At 46.7% G+C, this 19,509-nt stretch overlaps 9 protein-coding genes across 9 annotated transcripts; 5 read left to right on the top strand and 4 right to left on the bottom strand.

The window, feature by feature from the left end:
- Positions 1-32: 32 nt before the first annotated feature.
- ASPBRDRAFT_49584 (NADH:flavin oxidoreductase/NADH oxidase) lies at positions 33-1,612 on the top strand. The gene has a single exon (XM_067626374.1). The coding sequence runs from the start codon at positions 250-252 to the stop codon at positions 1,486-1,488; it is 1,239 nt and encodes a 412-aa protein (XP_067472940.1). The 5' UTR covers positions 33-249; the 3' UTR covers positions 1,489-1,612.
- A 399-nt stretch (positions 1,613-2,011) lies between these two features.
- On the bottom strand, positions 2,012-3,435 carry ASPBRDRAFT_60343 (uncharacterized protein; the record flags this gene model as incomplete). The annotated part of the gene is made up of 3 exons (XM_067628212.1): positions 2,012-2,569; positions 2,661-3,277; positions 3,345-3,435. The coding sequence occupies 3 exons, from the start codon at positions 3,433-3,435 to the stop codon at positions 2,012-2,014; spliced, it is 1,266 nt and encodes a 421-aa protein (XP_067472939.1).
- A 741-nt stretch (positions 3,436-4,176) lies between these two features.
- Positions 4,177-5,996, bottom strand: ASPBRDRAFT_669815 (pyridoxal phosphate-dependent decarboxylase family protein; the record flags this gene model as incomplete). The annotated part of the gene is made up of 4 exons (XM_067628820.1): positions 5,812-5,996; positions 5,213-5,530; positions 4,649-5,180; positions 4,177-4,585 (listed from the first exon to the last, which is right to left on the bottom strand). The coding sequence occupies exons 1-4, from the start codon at positions 5,927-5,929 to the stop codon at positions 4,177-4,179; spliced, it is 1,377 nt and encodes a 458-aa protein (XP_067472938.1). The 5' UTR covers positions 5,930-5,996.
- A 475-nt stretch (positions 5,997-6,471) lies between these two features.
- Positions 6,472-7,074, top strand: ASPBRDRAFT_139605 (uncharacterized protein; the record flags this gene model as incomplete). The annotated part of the gene is made up of 2 exons (XM_067619111.1): positions 6,472-6,658; positions 6,773-7,074. 2 exons carry the CDS (start codon positions 6,472-6,474, stop codon positions 7,072-7,074), a joined length of 489 nt encoding a protein of 162 aa, XP_067472937.1.
- Positions 7,075-7,979: 905 nt separating this feature from the next.
- Positions 7,980-9,131, top strand: ASPBRDRAFT_139561 (uncharacterized protein; the record flags this gene model as incomplete). Its single annotated transcript, XM_067619108.1, has 3 exons — positions 7,980-8,251; positions 8,326-8,392; positions 8,475-9,131. 3 exons carry the CDS (start codon positions 7,980-7,982, stop codon positions 9,129-9,131), a joined length of 996 nt encoding a protein of 331 aa, XP_067472936.1.
- Positions 9,132-11,121: 1,990 nt separating this feature from the next.
- On the top strand, positions 11,122-12,230 carry ASPBRDRAFT_35748 (cysteine-rich secreted protein; the record flags this gene model as incomplete). The annotated part of the gene is made up of 2 exons (XM_067623380.1): positions 11,122-11,623; positions 11,710-12,230. The coding sequence occupies 2 exons, from the start codon at positions 11,122-11,124 to the stop codon at positions 12,228-12,230; spliced, it is 1,023 nt and encodes a 340-aa protein (XP_067472935.1).
- Positions 12,231-12,794: 564 nt separating this feature from the next.
- Positions 12,795-13,821, bottom strand: ASPBRDRAFT_79675 (uncharacterized protein; the record flags this gene model as incomplete). The annotated part of the gene is made up of 3 exons (XM_067629475.1): positions 12,795-13,250; positions 13,301-13,739; positions 13,794-13,821. 3 exons carry the CDS (start codon positions 13,819-13,821, stop codon positions 12,827-12,829), a joined length of 891 nt encoding a protein of 296 aa, XP_067472934.1. The 3' UTR covers positions 12,795-12,826.
- An 836-nt stretch (positions 13,822-14,657) lies between these two features.
- Positions 14,658-15,665, top strand: ASPBRDRAFT_189862 (uncharacterized protein; the record flags this gene model as incomplete). Its single annotated transcript, XM_067620176.1, has 2 exons — positions 14,658-14,751; positions 14,797-15,665. 2 exons carry the CDS (start codon positions 14,658-14,660, stop codon positions 15,636-15,638), a joined length of 936 nt encoding a protein of 311 aa, XP_067472933.1. The 3' UTR covers positions 15,639-15,665.
- Positions 15,666-15,748: 83 nt separating this feature from the next.
- On the bottom strand, positions 15,749-16,822 carry ASPBRDRAFT_79673 (sulfotransferase family protein; the record flags this gene model as incomplete). Its single annotated transcript, XM_067629474.1, has 2 exons — positions 15,749-16,130; positions 16,185-16,822. The coding sequence occupies 2 exons, from the start codon at positions 16,820-16,822 to the stop codon at positions 15,938-15,940; spliced, it is 831 nt and encodes a 276-aa protein (XP_067472932.1). The 3' UTR covers positions 15,749-15,937.
- Between the last annotated feature and the right edge of the window lie 2,687 nt (positions 16,823-19,509).

The raw sequence follows: 19,509 nt of genomic DNA, 5'->3' as shown, positions 1-19,509 counted from the left end.
AGAGGCCCGATCTTTAGCAAATGTTCCGACAGGAAAGATGTACTACGTCCACAATGTACGTCCATAAATCCTAATTCATACACTAAAGGATATATCATCCGTTCCTTCTCACATCTTGAAGTCGCCCTCCATCCTAGGAACCCCTGGAGAACGATAATCTTGCTAATTGAATTCATTCCCATCTACTTGCAAAAACTGGAAACCGGTTACCTGTTGTTATAAACCTTTGCTTCTTCGACCCTTCCAATCATGGCCATCAATGCAGAAGTAATTGACAATGTTGCTGCCAAGGGAATCTCCTACTACACACCGGCCCAGAACCCTCCAGCTGGCACTCAGATCGAAGGATCAATTAAGCTCTTTACTCCGATTACTCTCCGAGGCCTTACTCTTCCCAATCGTCTTTTCCTAGCCCCTCTTTGCCAATACTCCGCTAAGGATGGCTACGCCACCGATTGGCATTTGACGCACATTGGTGGAATCCTGCAGCGTGGACCGGGATTATCAATCATGGAGTCAACGGCTGTACAAAGAGTGGGACGAATTACACCTCAAGATCTGGGGCTTTGGGAGGATGGGCAGATTGAACCGCTTAAGCGCATCACTGAATTTGCTCATAGCCAGAGCCAGAGGATAGCTATCCAGCTTTCTCATGCTGGTCGGAAGGCCAGTGCAGTGGCGCCGTGGTTGAGCACCAATGCAATGGCTGTCAAGGAAGTCGGTGGATGGCCAGATGAAATTATTGGTCCCTCAGCAATCCCACACGAGGAAGGAATAAATACAGTCCCTCGAGCGGTGACTGAAGAAGAGATCAATATCTTAATAAATGATTTTGCGCAAGCTGCGAAGCGAGCCGTGCAAGCAGGTTTTGATGCCATTGAGATTCACTCAGCCCATGGATATCTTCTACACCAGTTCTTGAGCCCTATCAGCAACCGAAGAACCGATAGATATGGAGGCAGCTTTGAGAACCGAATCAGACTTCTCGTCGAGGTCTGCGATACTATCAGAGCTAGTATTCCGGATACTATGCCTCTTCTGGTTCGAATCAGTGCCACTGATTGGTTTGAGTTTGACGAAACCTCGGAGTTTCCGGACAGCTGGACAGTTGAACAATCCACCCGCCTTGCTCCTATTCTAGCCGACCATGGCGTAGATTTGGTGGATGTGAGTTCGGGGGGAGTTCATCCTAAATCTGCGATTGCTATTAAGCCTGGTCCTGCATACCAAGTCCATTTAGCCCAAGAGATTAAGAGAGCAACTGGCGATAAACTTGTGGTAACAGCTGTCGGAGGCATCAAAACAGGTACTCTTGCTGAGGAGGTAGTACAATCAGGGATCGATGCCGTACAGGCTGGGCGTTGGTTTCAACAGAATCCAGGATTGGTTCGCGCATTTGCAAATGAACTTGGAGTCAAGGTAAGGATGGCAACACAAATTGACTGGAGCTTCGAAGGTCGTGGCAAAGGGAAGAAGAACAGCGTCTAATCATATTACCTATCGAGAACTACAACTGTTTCACATGTAAATAACGTAAGTCAAGCTTCTGTTAGACGAATGTAAATAGAAATCTACAGAGATATAGCTCTGGACATGAATGTGATGACTAGGCTCATGTCGTGTGCGAAAAAGCAGGTAGAATCAGTGAGCTCGTGATCCGAAATAGACCAAAGACGCAGACAGACACAAAGGAATCAGTTCGCCTACATCGCAGGGAATTATTAGATGATCATATTGCAACCGAGTAGCTACTGCACTACCCGATTATCGTATCGAAACAAACAGCAATAAACTTACCTTGCAAGACTGCTAATAGCAGGTACTGGCTGTGCGCCTCCCTGTAGGTCCGATACCAAATTCACTGCAGTGGCATGCGCAATATATATGTGTATAATCGTCAAGGGAACGAGTGTACTAATGTGGACTGAGAGGTCGTCTGACGGCTGCTTGCTCCGTTTCACGTTTTCAGAGTAATGAAGTACCAACAAGTCTAAGCAGACAATTCATCTATCTAGATTTTGATCCACCAATCCTTGTTCCCCCTTAGTTGTCTCGATAGTCTGGCAGCAAAGATGAACGCCCCGCCAAGAAAGAAGCAAACGCCCACAAATGCCTGCGCACCTATATATTTGCCTCCATCGGCCTCGATAAGGGCACCTCCGATGGGGTCTCCTGTCAACGTAGCGAAGCTAATGATGGTAAAATTCATGCCCGTACGTGCGCCCCGCTTCGATAGGTCAGTCGTCAGGCTTGATATCCCTGCCGGGAAAAGACTGAACATACTGCCTGCGATGATTCCATACACCACTGTCCATGCATATAGTTCACCTTGGGTATGAACTACCATCCACGAGAAAACGGCAATACCGGCGGCCAGTGATGTAGGGATCATCATATTCAGCGGCCCCACGAAGTCGGCAAAGTGGTTTGAGACCATACGCCCAAGCACACCAACACCATTCAACACGAGGAGAACGTTCAGGGAGTCTGTATAGGAGAACTCAGGATTGATCATGGTGCGGCTATAGGAGGCGAGGTAGTAGAAGCCGAAAAATACAGCCCAGAAGTTCTCAAAACGGGATTGAAGTCAGTATATCCTCGATGAAGAAAGGGCGCAAGACAGGTGTGAAGTGATAAGGAAAGGTAAGATTCTCTCGTACCAGAAACATTCCAACTGTGAAGAATGTATATTCCAGTTCCTTGAAGGCTGACCATTCCACCATCGTGTCGTCCTTGCGTGGCAGTAGTCTAGTCTTCATAAAAATTGTCACCAACAGCAATGTAAATGACTGAACGAATCCTATGCCTCGCAGGGCCCATCCTATTCCAGCAGAAGGTATTAGTTGCCTTGCCATTGCAGAGAAAACAAGCCCTCCTGTCACGGAGCCACACGTGGCGATTCCAATGGCCAGTGAACGCTTTCGTTCGAAGTAAGTGGAAACCACAGAAACTGCTGGAGTAACAAGGCAACCACTGCCAAGACCACAGCAAATACCTTGGGATAGGACAAATTGCCAATATTGTGAAGAAACCGAAGCAGTAAATATGCCCACAATCATCATAATCGTACCGCAGACCAATACATGGCGGGGAAAACCACCATCTGCGAAGCGACCGATCAAACCTCCAATGAAAAAGCTAAGGAAGACCTGTATAGAGCCTATCCAGGCAACATCTGAAGCTGAACGGTGCAACAAAGTAGTATAATAAGTTTCAAATACCCCAAAACTGTTGATGACACCCCAGGTATTCATGAAGAGAAGATGGCCACATAGCACTATGCCATAGAGAAAGCTCACAATCAGACCAAAACAATGAAGTTGGGATATCACGAGGCACTGTACCGCTCAGCCATGCCTTCCAACCTCCGTCTGGGGGTGAAAGCTCTTCCCACACCGAGATTGTTGCATCTTGATCGTCGCATCTTTCACTCATTGTTTTGTTATTCTGCCGAGGTTCTCATGTATCTTTCGGATGGGCAGGTCGTTGACGATGATGATAGGGTGCCCTCAGCTTATGTGTGGTTACGTTGGGTGTTGATCGGCCATGTGGCTGCAATGTCAAAAACGTTGTCTGACGAGAAGGACCATGGAGATGAAAGGTAAGAGTCCATTATTAGATAATGTGACTAACTTTGGACGAAACCAAAACAAAGACCAGGAAATCATCCTACAACATAGTTCGGGGCACATGTTTTCCGGATGACTAGTGAGAAACACTCCGACTTTCGGAGTTTATGGGTAAGCGTAAATGTTCCGATGTCCGAACGGGCCCTGGAACATATCGTCTAGCGAGCTGTTGAGCTCCCTGGTTCTGCAGCGCAAGGGAATAGGATTGAAAGTTCAACTTTAGGACTGCAATACCATGGTTATCATTCGACATACAATAATGAAGGTGAATTCATGATGTGAGAGAATTAGGAGTAGCTCATGGGAACATGTGTTGTTTCATATGTGGTCCCTCTCCGCCAAACCATTGACTATCGAATCAATTACACTGTGTTCTAGAGTAAAGCTGGATGTAGTACATACTATCACTTTTCATGTTCTTAATGGATAAATGAGTGGGTGATCTTCAACATCGCTGAATCTACAATCCCAAGGATTTTCCCAACTGTACCAATCTCAGTACAAATTCCTCAACCGTGGCTCGCGATGTCGTATGGTTACATGCAATTTACATACAATCCCCTCTCTCCTTCCATGGTGCGTAATCTATCTTCCATCCTTCCTTGGTGATCTCCTTATATAGCAAGTGGGTGTTCTTCGTGTTGACGGTAGGGTTACGAGCTCCGGAGATGGAGACTCTGATATCTGCTGTAGGCGTCCAATAGAAGCAGACTTGGGCGAAGACTTTATTAATGTCCCCGAGTAGCTCCAACTGCTTATTTTCATGAACAAGTTTTGCAAGATGCTGTGCACTCGCGACAGCTCGCTCGACGTTGCGAGCAATACGGGCAGTCCCATAGTACACCCAATGAAGAAACATTTTTGTGGCATCAGAGCGTTGGGAGCATTGCCCGGTTAATGAAGCCATATCCTGAATGTTAAAAATGCTGGGGGCTTTATGTAGCAGGGCGGAGCTTCTCTAGTCCAGACGTGCGTTGTCTTTAGCGGATTCATTTCTTTCCTGGTCCGCTGTTCCCGACTTGTCGTCATGAAACAAGTATCCAGCAGAAAGCTTGTTGGCGACCCAAAAATATCGCAGATCGCGAGCCAAAAGGAACGCACAATTCAGAGGAACCCCCAACATTTTGTGCGGGTTGAAAGCAATACTATCGGCAAGCTCACTCCCTTTGATAAGGTGCCTTAGGTTGTCCGAGAATGCAACAGCTCCTCCCCAGCATGCATCAATGTGATACCAGGCGTTAGCCTTTCTCGCAATTGGTCCTATTCTATCAATGGCATCAAACATCCCGTTCACTGTATTTCCAGCCGTGGCATTAATAAAAAGAGGCGTCCTGCCACGCTGAATTGCAGTCTCGATCGCAGCCTCGAGGAAGTCCATGTCCATAGTCTCATTTTCTAAAGTTGGAATCCTAACAACAGCATCCTGGCCCAGTCCTACAATCTGTGCTGCATTAGACACAGAATAGTGGGCTGCGTCTGACACAAACACAGCATATCTTCCAGGAGTGACGCCTTGGCTTTTAGACTCAGGCGACAGGATGTTGCGGGCAACTAATAAGGCGAGCATGTTCGCAGCAGCTCACCCGGCACCGTGAACCCCCCAGCATTCGGACCTTCGAGATTAAAAAGTCCGGCCAAGAATTTGCTGACATGTTGTTCGATCAAGGTAAGGGCTGGTGACGCACGCCACACGTGCCCGTTATTATTTAACAGGGACAACAGAAGATCGGAAGCAATTCCCGGCGGGGAAGGGCTTGAGACCAGCTTTCCCAGAAACCCGGGGGACGAATTGTTGATCGAACTTTGACTAAGCAGTGAAACGGCATCTGCAAATCCTTCTTGTTCAAGACTCTGACCAGAGAAGTCTTCCAGGAATTGCTGAAGCCTCCTCAGCGAATCATCTGCGTCATCCCTGGCAAGGTGAACCGGCTTCGACGTGCCTTCAGGAATGCGGAGTTTCTCCAAAGAGATGGACTTAATGAGGCTCACAAGCTGATATACTTTTGTTAATCCTGAGTATCATACACTCAAATCGGTTAAGCTTACCTCTTCCAGTTCTTGCTCGCGAGTTGGGCCCGCCTGGACGTGTTGGTGAAGTGTCATCCTGTGTATAAGGGAAAGAAGGTGCAACTTTGGTCGGGGTATCCTGCTAAGCCCTGCCTGAAAGTTTATGAACAACGACATGAAATATGACGGACCAGCTTCAGCTTAATGGGCAGTCCTCTATCCATATCTTTCTCAGGAAGCACTTGTTTTGCTCGAGGGTGTGCTGCTTCTGCGCCTGTCACGTTTCCGGACATTGTTCCGAATGTATAGCGTCGGACATTACGCCATCGCCTTCATCATAATGTCGGCTGAATATCATTTACATTTACATTGAAACCCTTTTCGTAATCGGGGAGAATCTGTTCAATGTTCCATCTTCGCCCAATAAACCGTTCCGCTCTGAGTAGGTCCAGGGTGGGTTTCGGAGCTTTATTCGGATAAAGCACATGGCAATACTCCGAACAGACTGGTGGGGCATGCATGGATTTTATATTGCAACATCAAGTCCTACGGTACATGCGAAAGAACGGGCCGGTTGAACTAGGGCTCGGAGGAATCGTTCCGCCTTCGAGAAGATAAGGAGCTTCTGGTCAATGCAGCCTATATAGTCAATCATTTATGTAAATGCGGTACTAGGAAATGTTGTCCCACTCGTCTTCTGATGTTTATGACCATCTTAACCCTTCTTGCGTTTAACTACTAGTAATCTATTTACTGGTTCACATATCTCTAATTTCCTCAAGACTATTTCTCGTGCGAATAAACCGTGGGAAAGCTAGTAATATATATTGTCATGATGAAAGTGGAGAGCTGGAGGCGTGATGGCTATCTGGTTTCGACGGATCCCAGCTTGCTTCAGGTACATGCTATCAATGCTGCTCTAGGATCAGACATGGTGTGGTGGGCTGGTCAGCTGCCAGCTGATGCTCTTAAAAGGGCGCTGGATGGTTCACTTTGCTTTGGTCTTTACCAGGAAGCGCCCAGTGATTCCTTCCCAAACGGAGCATGCACAGCTACATTGCAATCTTCACAAAGTACGTTAGACATAGATATTTGGACAATCAATTGTTGACACTGACGATCTCACTCCGTGGCAGGTTATAACACCCCTCTCAAGCAGATTGGGCTCATTCGCGTTATCACCGATTATGTCACGTTCGCATATCTCACGGATGTGTATATTCTGGAGGGACATCAGGGGGCAGGCCTCGGCCGCTGGCTATTGGAGATTATGAACGAGAAATTACAAGCGTGGCCCCATCTTCGACGAGTCATGCTCCTAACCACGAACAAGATGCCTCTCTTCTCAAATGGTCTCGGCATGAAGGACTATAGGGAGCTTGACGGGATGAAAGGGGTCTCGATTGCTATGGTGGAAGGCCCAGGTGCTCAACACTGACCGCAAACGCGCCACGCTGTCTACCAGGAACATGGATTTGGGCGTCCCTGCACTTTATAATCAGTATTGAGTCTTATATTACCAAGAATTCTTAGATCTGAATTCTTATCAACTCCGTTGTCCGCGTTCAGAACTGTAGCATGAATAACATAATACATGAACTTCCAACTGTCGAGCTCAACGCCTCCTCGCTGTGAGCATTTGAGCAGGCCGGGGGTCTTTGGGAGCCTTCTTTTACTTAGTCGAGTTGCAGATTAGTATAATTGGGAGAATGTAGCTGTATCTTTGCGTGAGCTTGGTCTCTCCAACCAGCTGTGCAATTACCTTGTACCGCCCTCTATCTCATTATTTTCCTTCCTAGTGGAGATTGATGATTCTTGTCGACGCATATCTGCTCTGTTCGGAGAAAATGGTATATTTTATGTCCAGCCTAATAACGGAAAATTAAACGTTCATCCGAAAGAATCGCTCTGCCTCTCCAATCCCTACAAGGTGTCGGTAAGAAAGACCGACTGACCAACCGTCCGTAAGAACGCCACCGGAGGACGGCGAGCCGCTGTGGCTTGAGTCCGGCTCCGAATGCATTGAAGAGAGTGCAACAAAATGCTCCGGCCGCAAATTGCACCATCAAGCGTTACATTGTTCCGTAGTTCCGCGTAGCGTGCATCTCCGAGACCCGCTGCAAAGCAGGCCGAGTTGGCAGCAACGCCGAATCAATTGAGTAGGTCTAGAATGCCGGATGAAGTGATACCTTTGCCGATTATGCTCAGCTACCTTCGAAGGATAAAAGGGTTCAAGGCCAGCCCAAGGAGGAAGAAGAGTATCACCAGCATGTTTACTATTCTACAAGCTCAATCGACTTCAACAGGAATACATTGCGCTCATATCAAGGACTCGATATCACAATGGCTACTCCTCGTCCCGCAGAATATCGAGATGTTCCCACGGCGGACCTCTCCACCATCCAGTTCATCAAGCTCTTTGATAAGGATCAATCGGAGTTGAAGAAGCTTATCACCGCCTGTGAAAATGATGGCTTCTTCTACCTTGATCTTCAACATGGTGGCTCCGAAACGTTCTGGAGCGACCTGTTTGAGATCGACTCTATTACGAAGAAGTGGTTTTCCCAGCCTGAGCATGTCAAGCTAATGACCCCTACTGTATCTCTCTCACATGGGTGAGTTGTTGCATTTTTTCTCCCAGGCATTATCTCATGTTTCACCGGCTGATCTTGAGCTCAATCCAACACAGATTCAAAGCCATCGGGAACCAGTCAGGAGCCGTCCAATCCCTCAAGGATGGCTTTGAGGCACTAAAGGTGAGTAACTTGATTACCTTGAAGAAACCGCCCTCTGCCCACAATATATATATTTCTTCAGTTCCGACCCTAACAACGCTAGATCGGAAAATTTGAATTGGATGGTCGATGGGCTCTCCCTTCTGTCGCACAAGACAACCTAGCTCTATTTGACCAGTTCACTGCCGCATGCCATTTCATCTCGAAGCTTCTGCTCGACTGCATCTCGGATGAACTGGGTCTCAAAGGAGACGCCCGGCTCGAAACGCATCACCGGGACGACTGTCGCTCAAAAAGCACCTTGTACTTTCTCCATTACCCTCCCAGCGTGACAGACCCGAACAAAGTCGGCCAAAACATGCACACCGATATTGGGAGTTTGACCATCCTCCACGCGCCGCAGTGGGGTCTCCAGGTCTTTTCTCCGGATGATGCTACTTGGAAGTATGTGGTCCCCCGGCCAGGTCATGCAATTGTCAACGTCGGCGACACATTGCGCTTTCTTTCGAACAAGCGCCTGCGCTCTGCATTGCACCGCGTGTTGCCTCAGGGCCGTGTCCAAACCGAAGATCGCTACTCTATCTCCTACTTCCTGCGAGCTTCGGACTCCACCGAGTTCGAGGACAGCAATGGAGATGATTCGAGTGCGAAACAGTGGTACCTGAAGAAATATGAGATGTATGAGTTGCCCCACGCGATTCAGAAGGAACACACGACGCTTTCGGGCGGTATGGCACAGGAGCTACAGGCTACCTTCTGAGGGAGATGAGAAAGACCCGTGAGTGGGTGTAGACGGGAAATACAACATTTTCTTATCATACTCTATTGAAGACAGGCTGGTGGTGGAAAACATTCATCCTTTATTGAGAACGTGTTTTTGGAATTTTATCTCCCAGAATCAATTTGAACCTTTTTTTTTTTTTTTTTTCATTAGGCCGATTATTTTGCCAAGTTCAGCACAGAACCATCGTACACACCTTGCTAGCGCAAATCTTTTCTTCAGGTTCACATGTCTTTCTTTCGGAGCCTTTTACTTTTATCCTTCATGAATACAGTATGATGATTACAGTCCCAGTCTAGTACAGCAAATGATGGTCCTATTGCAGTTTTCGTACAGAATTCGTGGCTGGAATTCCTTATTTTCGAAAGAGATTCCTTTTGTATGGTAGTTCATTGGATAGGTACTACGTTGTCCATCGACACCCACAGCATGCGCAGAGGTTGCCGTGACTTATTAGCTGACCAAGAAGTCAACAGCTGAACTAACAGAAACAAAGATGAAATGAATGCAGGTAACTGAGAACCTGCCAAGGGGTGGAGAAGGAGTCCCATATTTTCAAATTCAGCCCTGACTATTGAATAATCGTTCTCTTGCCTCAGCCTAATCAATGACTTGCTTTTCAAATTACTACTATGGGCACCGTGTTCCATTACTCTTCTCCGAGTTCGCTAAACTACAAGATCGATCGTCTGTGGGGTAGTGACATGGACCACTACTATTTGTGCCTCATTTTTGGGTCGCAGGTGGGTGGCATCTATGTGGGGACTGGGGACTATGGGGTATATTGTGCTCATGCACGATGCAGGTCCAGGTGGATTTGGGGACATGAAAAGAATACTCCGTAGTAGACTACTGTAGTTCAGCCGCGGTGGATCCATCCGAGGCGAGCCAGTTCTCCACCGGCCCCATCAAAAAGCAAAATCATACCCACTTTAGCCATGGGCGCAGCTGAGCTGAGGCCCCATGAATCTGCATCGCCTAAATGGCCGCTCCACAGGGCAGGTCGCCCTGCCAATATCTGGCCGGTTTGCGCCAGGACAATCTCAAGTATTTGCAAGTTGTGCTTGAGTCTTTGTGCATGAGTCTGTTGGTCTACGCCCTTAAGTAATGATACCCTTGGGAACAGCTCCGATGCTCGCATTATTGTGACCCAAGGGGAGTGCGGGACTAGGTAATTTGATGTGTAGACGAGAAAAGCAATATTCTTCGCTTGCTATGAAACTCAGTAAGAGGGCGGCATTCATGTTCCTACTGTCAGAAGGGCATCTGCAATGTGTTCTTCAAGGAGCAACACAGCGATTGACATATCCTGCTACCATGTCAAAACGTATGCTTCAGCGCCACTGACTGCACACTTAACCCTCTTCTGAAAAAGGCAATAAAAAAAAGTTGGCAGGAGCCCGAATTGAAAGCATACTTCTTAATATCCTATTCTCTCCAGCCGCCTGACGAACTTCAATGTCCTGCACGAATATGTTAGCTTCACGGTCATGATTGGCTGGCCTCTGGTTGTGCGTCATTCGTCTGCAGGACGGGGTTTGCTGGGTTGCGTCTATCTCTGCGATCCCCGCAGAGAGGAGCCATCGCAAAAGAAAAGAACACCTCAAACTTCGGATATTCATCTCATCTCAGCCAGCCATGCAATTCGGGGACTGATGCTCACTTTCCCCTGTCATGAACATCATGGATGTTGACTGAAGCCCGATAGAGGTGGCTGCGCTGAACATGGAGGTCCGAAGATCGTCTTCATACAATTGGAGAAGAGCCTTGTGCAGATGGAATCAACTGGGAGGTCCGATGATGAAACTCCTTGTTTCGACGGATATAAAAGGGGACAGAACACACCTCGTTTGCTCTCAACATTCCATCATTATCAGAACGAAAAGTCACGCTCATTTCTCTTTCTCCTAACAAACCAACACACTCATTTATATATTCGGCGAACGCACGCCCGAGTCTATCTTTCAAGATGAAATCTCTTTCACTCTCCCTTGTAACCACCATCTTCCTATCCACGGCATCCCTGGCCACCGCCAAGACATACACGACCAATGTCCCAGTCAAGGAAATCCAAGGCTCTTCGTCCATCCACGGCAACTCGATCACCTGGGTCGAGGGCGGCTTCAAGACCTCCATTGACTGCGATGACCAAGGCGACAATAAGAAGCTCAGCCTCAGCGACGACAAGAAGTATGCTGGCTGCTGTCTCCCTGGGCAGAGACTCCTCGGGTCTCCTGAGACGGCTTTCGATTGCTGTGCTGAGGGTCATGATCTCGCCGGCTCCAAGGACACGGGGTATACATGCTGCCCAGAGGGTCAGACCTATGACGGAGCCACCTGCCAAGCTCCGGAGCCGGTGTGTGAGAACGGCAAGGTGCTGAAGAACGGAGAATGTGCTTGTCCCAAGGGGACTAAAGAGGACGAGGATGGAACCTGTGTTCCTGCTAAGTGCTCTTCAGGCTTGGAGACCGGTATGTGTTGTCCCTCACCTACTGCCCAATGGCGGATGATTCCTCATCTTAGAGACTTTATGGGGAACACTTGTTAACGATCCCAGGAAAATGCTACACCTTCAGAGGCGATAACGGCAATCTCCTCGGCTACGGTGGCGACTATTACCGCGCCGCGCCCGAAAGCATTGCCGTGAAATCTGGACGCTTCAAGCTCTGCAAGGACGAGGCGTGCAAGGCCGGGGAGGCCATCAACCCGGCTGATCAGGTGTACATCATGGATATCCACGGTAACCCGCCCAACGGGGCGCACCCGAATAGCTGGCTCAATTCCAACAAGAACGGCGCACACGTTGGCAAGACGGCCAATTTCGCACGGGCCGGCAAGTTCTCCATTACCAAGTGGCCTTGTGGAAAGTACTGCCTGGGTGGGTTTGACTATGGTTTGGGTCCGGCTTGCCCGTCGCAGACGCCTGCCATGACCTTCTACCAGAATGATAAGCAGGCGTGTATTCCCTTCGAGTTCACCGAGGTGCCGTGCGATGTGAAGGCACAGGAGAACAACTGTATCTGGAAGAATAATGAGGACCAATGCTGTGGTGGTGCAGTTGATTGCAAGAGCCACTGAGCTTGACGCCTCGGCTCACTCTTTTGGTATGTGTCATGCAAGGTCGTTGTTCAACCGAACTTCTGGCCGGTGGAAGGGAGAGCATTATGTGTATTTAGTTTGAGTGAAGTGTTGTCCTTTGTTCCTATCTAAGACATAAGTGTGTACACGCGATCAGGACACCAAGGGCATAAATTTCAGCGTTGCCATGATGATTCTCATTTTCCCGACCTATTGACCTTTTTATCTCCAGCAACGTAAAAGAGAACTGGTTAAGATTCCTGACAAAGGCGATCGATTACTGGGAGACAGTTTGCCTAATTGTATTGTTGGTCGGAATCATATACAGTCATAGTATATTTCGACATTCCCACTTTCCAAGCCTTGATAAGTATTTTATAAAATTTATAAACTTTTATTATTATATAATTAAATATATTAATATATATCATTACTCTACTATTATATAATAAATAATATCTAAGTATATTCAGCCTATTCTACCTCTAATTTAATAATCAAATAATATCTAAACCCAGGGACCATTTACATATTTGATATAAAAATAAGAAATATAATAATGGCCCATTGCCAACCTTTCCCCTGATAGAATCTGCTCAAAAGTCAGGGAAGTCTTTCGCGCCACTTCCAGGCGAACAATCCAGAGTCTCCTTCTTCCAAGCCTCCATCTCCTTCAAAACTCTTCTATTTTCAGCTTCAGAAAGTGAAATAGTCTCGGCTCCCATCAGCAGTCGCGAAGGCAAGGGTCGCTGGTCCTGGCCTACAACAGCTTCAAAGAGGACCTTGGCACATTGGTCGGGCCGGGAGAAAGTTTCCTGCATAGCTGGGTTCATTGTGTATTCCATGAGTTGATTCAACGGGCCGCTCGATGTATTGTACGCTGGGTGTCGCTTTGCGAATTGCACGCTGGAGCCAAATTTCGTCTGAATGCCACCCGGGGCGACCACCATAAACTTGATTCCCCAGGATGGGTCCAGTTCCTTGGCGAAGGACTGGGTAAAGCCACCGAGCGCAAATTTACTGCTCTCACATTAGTATGATTTCCTTATGTTGAATGAATGAAGGCTTACCCTGCATGGTAGAATGCGCCCCCTGGAAAAGTCAAGTAGCCACCGATGGAGGAAACCTGGACAATAGTTCCACCCTTCCCGGCAGGGTTGACTTCTCGGAAAATGCGAACTGCCTCTTGGGTGATCTGGACTGGGCCCCAGAAAATTGTGTCCATTTGAAGCCGAGCATCCGACTCAGGAATGGCCTCAGTGTCTCCCATGAGTGCGTACCCTGCGTTGTTGATGACAACGTCAATGTGACTAAACTTCTCTACGGCAGTGGCGAGAGATTTCAGAATAGCCTCCCTGGATGTGACATCAAGGCCAAGCTTGAGAACGTTTGGTCCATCAGGGAGGTAGGAGAGCGTATCCACGTTGCGTGCGGTGGCCACGACACGGTGGCCTGCGAGATGGATAATAGTCGCTAAAGACTTGCCCACTCCAGAGGAGCATCCTGTGACTGGATTTAGTTAGCTGATGTGAACTGCTTCAAGTCTTGCGTTCTTTCACATACTAAACCAAACAGTGCTTGAGTCCAACATTTCGAAGTTTGTCGATATTTTCAGTCGCTTGGGGGTTTGAATTCTAGAGTAACGAGCCAACTAGCTTAGGAATAGTTACTCTAAGGTCGAAGTGAAAGTGGCGCTTGCTTTGCTTTTATGTTATACCTTTCGAACCCGCAAAAAAAAGACCGTAAGATAAACCTGGCGTCATCAGCCGAAGGTAGGGTCTATCATCAGCGGAGTATGTCGGATATAAATGATGAAGAACCTTTATGAACATTAGAGATAGCACAATTTTTACTTTAAAGTCCGGTCGCTAGAAGGAAAAGGAGTAAAGAAAGATACTGGGACCACAAAATTGTTGGAAGCTTCATTCATAAATATTCATAAAATTCATAATACATCCTAACGCCGGTCATCAGCCTAAGGCCGACGCTAAGTCAGCGAGATCTCCGTAATGCCGGACTAGTCAGCAGATGACGCCAACTAATTATGTGTTAAGCTAGCCGAAATAGATTAGCCAAATCTGCAATATGCAAAAGTTATGACACTACTTTCTTGCCTAATTCCTCAAAAAGCTATCTTGACGTCAATATGAGGCTCTCTTTCAAACTCAAAGGCGGCGACCGGATTACCCTGAAGTAACAATATGTCCGCTAAGGCCGGGTCAGCTACGTGATAAGGTTCGGCCACTGGTCGATTCTCGGAGATATGGTCATTTTGTGGTATCAGCCAGTGGCCCATGATGACGATTTGCTAATCCGGCTAGGTCAACCATGGACTTGATGCAAGCATTAAATTTAGTAGCTGTTATAAAGCGCGTGATCAACCTTTAGGGATTTCAGCAGCACCTCAATTTGATACATATCGTCATAATGTCCGACCTTAGAATCAACCCCAAGGGAGTGCAGTTTAAGCCGGATAGGGACATTCCTGATCTTGCCGGCAAGATAATTTTCGTTACTGGGGGTATGTTAATTTTGCGAACCGGATGAATTTGTCTGACAGGACTAGGTACTGGTGGCATTGGCAGGACTGCAATACTCAGTCTTTCAAAGCACAACCCTGGCTCCATTGTCTTTACTGGCCGCAATGTCAGAAAAGCTGACGAAGTGATTGCCGAAGTTCGCAAGGCCTCACCAGGAGTATCTATAACATTTTTGGAGTGCGATATGGCTTCGTTCGAATCTGTCGCAGCTGCCGCCAAAAGGTTTCTAACTAACTTCGACATGCTCGACATCGTCTTCGCCAATGCCGGCATCATGGCAGTCCCTGCAGGCCTCACCAAGGACGGTTACGAGGTGCAGTTTGGTACCAACCACATGGGCCACGCCCTATTGCTGAAGTACTTGCTGCCCCTCATGGCTAAGACAGCTGCCGCTGGCCGCGATGTGCGTCTCGTTACTACCACCTCAAGCGCCTTCCAGGGCGTCTCCAAGATTGCGTACGACACCATCAAGACACCGCAAAATGGGCTCTTTGGACATTGGCGCCGTTACATGCAGAGCAAGCTGGCCAACACCTGGTACTCGCAAAAGATTGCCGAGCTCTACCCGGACATCATGTCGTGCTCTATCCAGCCAGGTGCCGTTGCTACTGACATCGGCGGCACTCACCTAGGTATGATGGACAAGGTGTTTATGGCAGTCAGCACGCGTGGAAAATCCCTCACTCCCGAGGAAGGGGCATACAATATGTGCTGGGTGGCCACTACCAAGCGCGAAAATCTCACAAATGGTGCCTACTATGAGCCTGTTGGCTGGCCTGGAACCATGACCAAGGCTTCTCAGGACACCACGTTGCGGAATGAACTTTGGGAGTGGACCCAGAAGGAGTTGGAAAATTACAAGGTATAGGGCAAGTTTTGGGTATGAAGATTGTATACATATTGCTGTGATAATATCTTTAAATATCTTTTTTTAATTAATTTTACAAACTAGTTATTATGAAGTGGACTGGTTTGTATGGAGCCTTTGTCATGTGGAAGGAGATAGTGGAAAGGCTACCAGCGGGGGACAACACCTAGAGCCCGAGCCATTCGCACAGTGGGAACAACAAAATTGCCGTGTTCGAGACATGGAGAGGTTATGGAACTACCAATCCGCCAGTGTCTATGTGACGGGGTCAAAACTGTGCCACAATCAGACAGTATTCCTCAAGTGCAACGCAACCAACATCCAGCCGCAAGTATGGCGAGGAAAGAAAAGCAGAATTGGCCATTCTGTTTGGCCTTTTGCAGCCGTTCTTTGTCCATGGTCATCAATTTCGGGATGAATTCAGAGGCAATGTTGCCTCTTGGAAACGCCGTGTTTGGTACCGGTAGGTCAAGGAAGCTGCATAGAGGTGCCCTTTTTCGTGTGAGCTAGATATAATTTGAGCGACTGAAGGATAGGAGATCTAACCAGCCATCATCTACAGACCAATCGAGGTAATCTCGGTTGTTGGCTTTTAATGTCAATTCTAAACCCTCGTAGTGGTCCCGATATGCTTTCTCGGCATTTCTTTCGAAGTCGCCATTGAAAAGAAGCGTTTGGTGTCCGAGACGAGTCAGCCACAAACCCCAAAATAACTCTGCGTTAAACCAACTAGCAATCCAATATAGCCAACTTTGCATCATTAGTAATACCGATGTGCGGAAGCTCTTTTTCCAAGCCTGTATATCACGACGCCGGTTCAGAATGACTTTGGCGTCTGGATATGCTTGGAGAAGTTCGCTTGCAAACCAAACTGCAGGAACATCTGTGGAGGCATCCATATCACCAAGAAGTCGATCGAAATAACATTCTCGAATGACGTCTGGGCTTGGCATACGGTTTTGTAACTTCAGTAGTATTAATTCGCAATAGAGGACGCTATGGTTTGGATGATGAAGCCACCATTCGAAGCCATGTGCCACTTTGCCAAATCCAAGAGTTTCAAGTGCGCGTTTAAGCGAATCCGTTCCACATCGAGGAAGGCCGAGACAAATTACTCGTAGCGGCCTCGACCGTTTCGGTTGAGGCTCGGGTAGTGGGTATATGTGCTTGAGGATTGATAGCATTTTGGAGAGGCCAGTTGTTTTTCAATGCCGTTTGTTGCGTTGTAAAATGCTGAAAAGCAAAGCTGACAGCGGGGTTCAAGCTGCTTATAAGATGAAAAACTAAAAGAAGTCGTGGACACGTCATTTGAGCTTTTATCGATTAGTCAGGTGTGATAACTAATGTTAGGCGTCCAATGCTCCTTCGTGCAGTAAAACGATGAATGTTACCTGGGGACCATCTATCTATTGGAGAGGTAGGTAGTGTATGTGATAGAACTAGGTTCTAGTATGTAATATGATGATTGGGTAAGGACTCACTTGAGTATCTAAATACATGAAGGTTCTCTATTTATGGGATTATAAGTCACGTGACATTATTGATGTTTAACTGTAAGGAATATTTCCAGGGGACAAGGTCAAAACAAATCCATAAGGCCATTATTACCGGCAGATGCTGTGCGGACGCCTAGAGTCGCCTATATAGTCAGGTACACACATACTGGGAGTAGGTCTTGTAGGATTCCAATTCTTACATTAACTGCCTTTCTTTTGAATAAACTAATTAATTGTAGATGAGTAATTGAGACTCCTTTTTAGCTGTAATTAATTAACGTGTCATCCAAAAAAAAAAAAAAAAAAAAAAAAAAAAAAAGGAGAAGAAGAAGAAAAGAAAAGAAAAGAGAAGAGAAGAAAAAGGAAAGAAAAAGAAAAAGAAACAATCCAACCTACAAGCAGGGGGGCTCACTCATTCTAGCACTGACTGACTGACTGACTTGGCACGCACTTCAAACACGTTCTGCAAGAACTCAACAGGAACTGAACACGCAGTAAGGCTTGCACAAAGCAACGGTATGTACAAGAGACACTCTAAGAATCTACAGTAGAACTAGGCAAGTAACTATAAGCCTTTCAAGCTTTACTCACAGTGACTAGTCGGCTCCGCATAACACATACCAGTAGATCTATGCAGAGGTTACCTCTATCCAGCTAATATAAAATCTAAGCAGTTGGTTCTCGAGCAGCCGTGATAAAGAACAGACAGTATTATTTAATAATTATTCGTCTCAGATTATAATAAATAGAGTATTTATCTCCGTGTCTCTACCGTTAACCGTCTCTGCTTACATGGACACAATAATCACTATTCAGCAATTATCATTCAACTGTGATAGAATGGATGTTTAATTCTCCATCATGCACTGTGCCCCTTAGGTAAAGCTCCCAAACCATACCACAGTATAGGAGATGAGGACCGAATCGAACTTTCAACGCGATACTGGATGCTGGATAATGGTAAGGCTGAATTGGAGCACAGCCTGGTCTAACTGCGCACAGAATGCTTTCTCGTCCGGCCGGCATAACTTGAATATTTGAATCACTTGATTTAGATCTACAACCCACGGAATGTGGTCAACTCGGCGTCGGTTCTCCTGAATTTCGGCGGGCACTAGTCTACTAGGAGCCTAGCGCCGGCAGCGACTGGTTGTTCGACTCTCCTTCACCTTAAACAATAAGAATACTCTAATGGCGCCTGGCGACCCTAATCAGTTCGTTACACATAGGCTCAGGACAGAGGAGGCGCGCCGGCGGATTCTCAGGCGACTCCAGCCTAGCCAGGAGACGGACGAAATAGATGGTGAGTAGTACGTTGATTCTAAAGGGGGTTATGAGTGTTATAATGGTTTAATCTAAGTTTCCCTTGTCCGATATATATAATCATGTTGAGTTTGTCGGAAGACTACAGTCGAAGGTAAGGGCCTCACGTATCTGTTTATATTTAAGGACCACGTCTTCAAATGAATAATCAAAATTTGAGAAAGCGATAATGAAGTTCACATACAAGATGTAGCGTGAGGAAACAAAAGTTTGCACATCTAACTTGCTCATGTCCAGTTAGCTTACGCGTAAGACCCACTAGTTACCCCCCTTTTCCGTAGATAAGGACTGGTGAGGTGAAAACCACAAAGTTGCCATTTTACGCACTTTCAGTTCATGCAAAAAGTTCATATAGGACATGAAGAGCAATTCCTGGATTAAACTCGTACATGCAACATTGAATACAAGCAATCCATTGTGAGATATTCTAAAGCCTATATCGCGTTGACGTTGATATCCATCACTTACAACCAAGAACGGTGTCATTATTATTGATACAGTCTGGCTTAGAATGTTTGATCTAATTACCGCATTTGCAATATTCGCCGTTGTGATAGGGGGACAAGCAGTCTTAGCTTTATAAAAGTCTGTTAGTTTCAGTAGAGGACAGAAAATTGCTTCTCTCTTTTCTCTTATCCTTTATCTCTGTGGTACCAGTCTTCTTGTGTGGGTACTTCTATGGTAAGGTATACTGATTCTTATTGTCTCTCCGTATCTAGCTCAACGACTCATTTTATGGCAGGTTTTATATCCTTAAAGCACGCACATATAGGATATATCTTGGCGTAGATCAAGACGATCTATATCAGCTTTAGTAGAGTATCTAGTATTCTTTTGTTAGTCTCTGCAGGCCTCTTTCTTCTTGGACTTTGCTTGAAGATAGTAGTATCTATGAAGTGAAGTACAAAGACTGTCCTCCACCATAGTAAGATTACCTATTGATTTTTCCACAGATCGCATACCCCGGAAGGTGCCAGACGGCGGTAAACAGGTCAGGAGCTCTTCTGACAACCAATAATTGGGTTCAGTATTCATTAAGAGATAAAGATAAA

This window comes from Aspergillus brasiliensis, assembly GCF_001889945.1.
Source record: "Aspergillus brasiliensis CBS 101740 unplaced genomic scaffold ASPBRscaffold_34, whole genome shotgun sequence".
Taxonomy (NCBI): domain Eukaryota; kingdom Fungi; phylum Ascomycota; class Eurotiomycetes; order Eurotiales; family Aspergillaceae; genus Aspergillus; species Aspergillus brasiliensis.
The sequence above is the reverse complement of the archived record's forward strand: the minus strand, read 5'-3'. Positions and strand labels throughout refer to the sequence as shown.

Excerpts from the sequence above, each read along its gene's own strand:
- ASPBRDRAFT_49584 (XM_067626374.1), top strand. The coding sequence starts at position 250 with ATGGCCATCAATGCAGAAGTAATTGACAATGTTGCTGCCAAGGGAATC.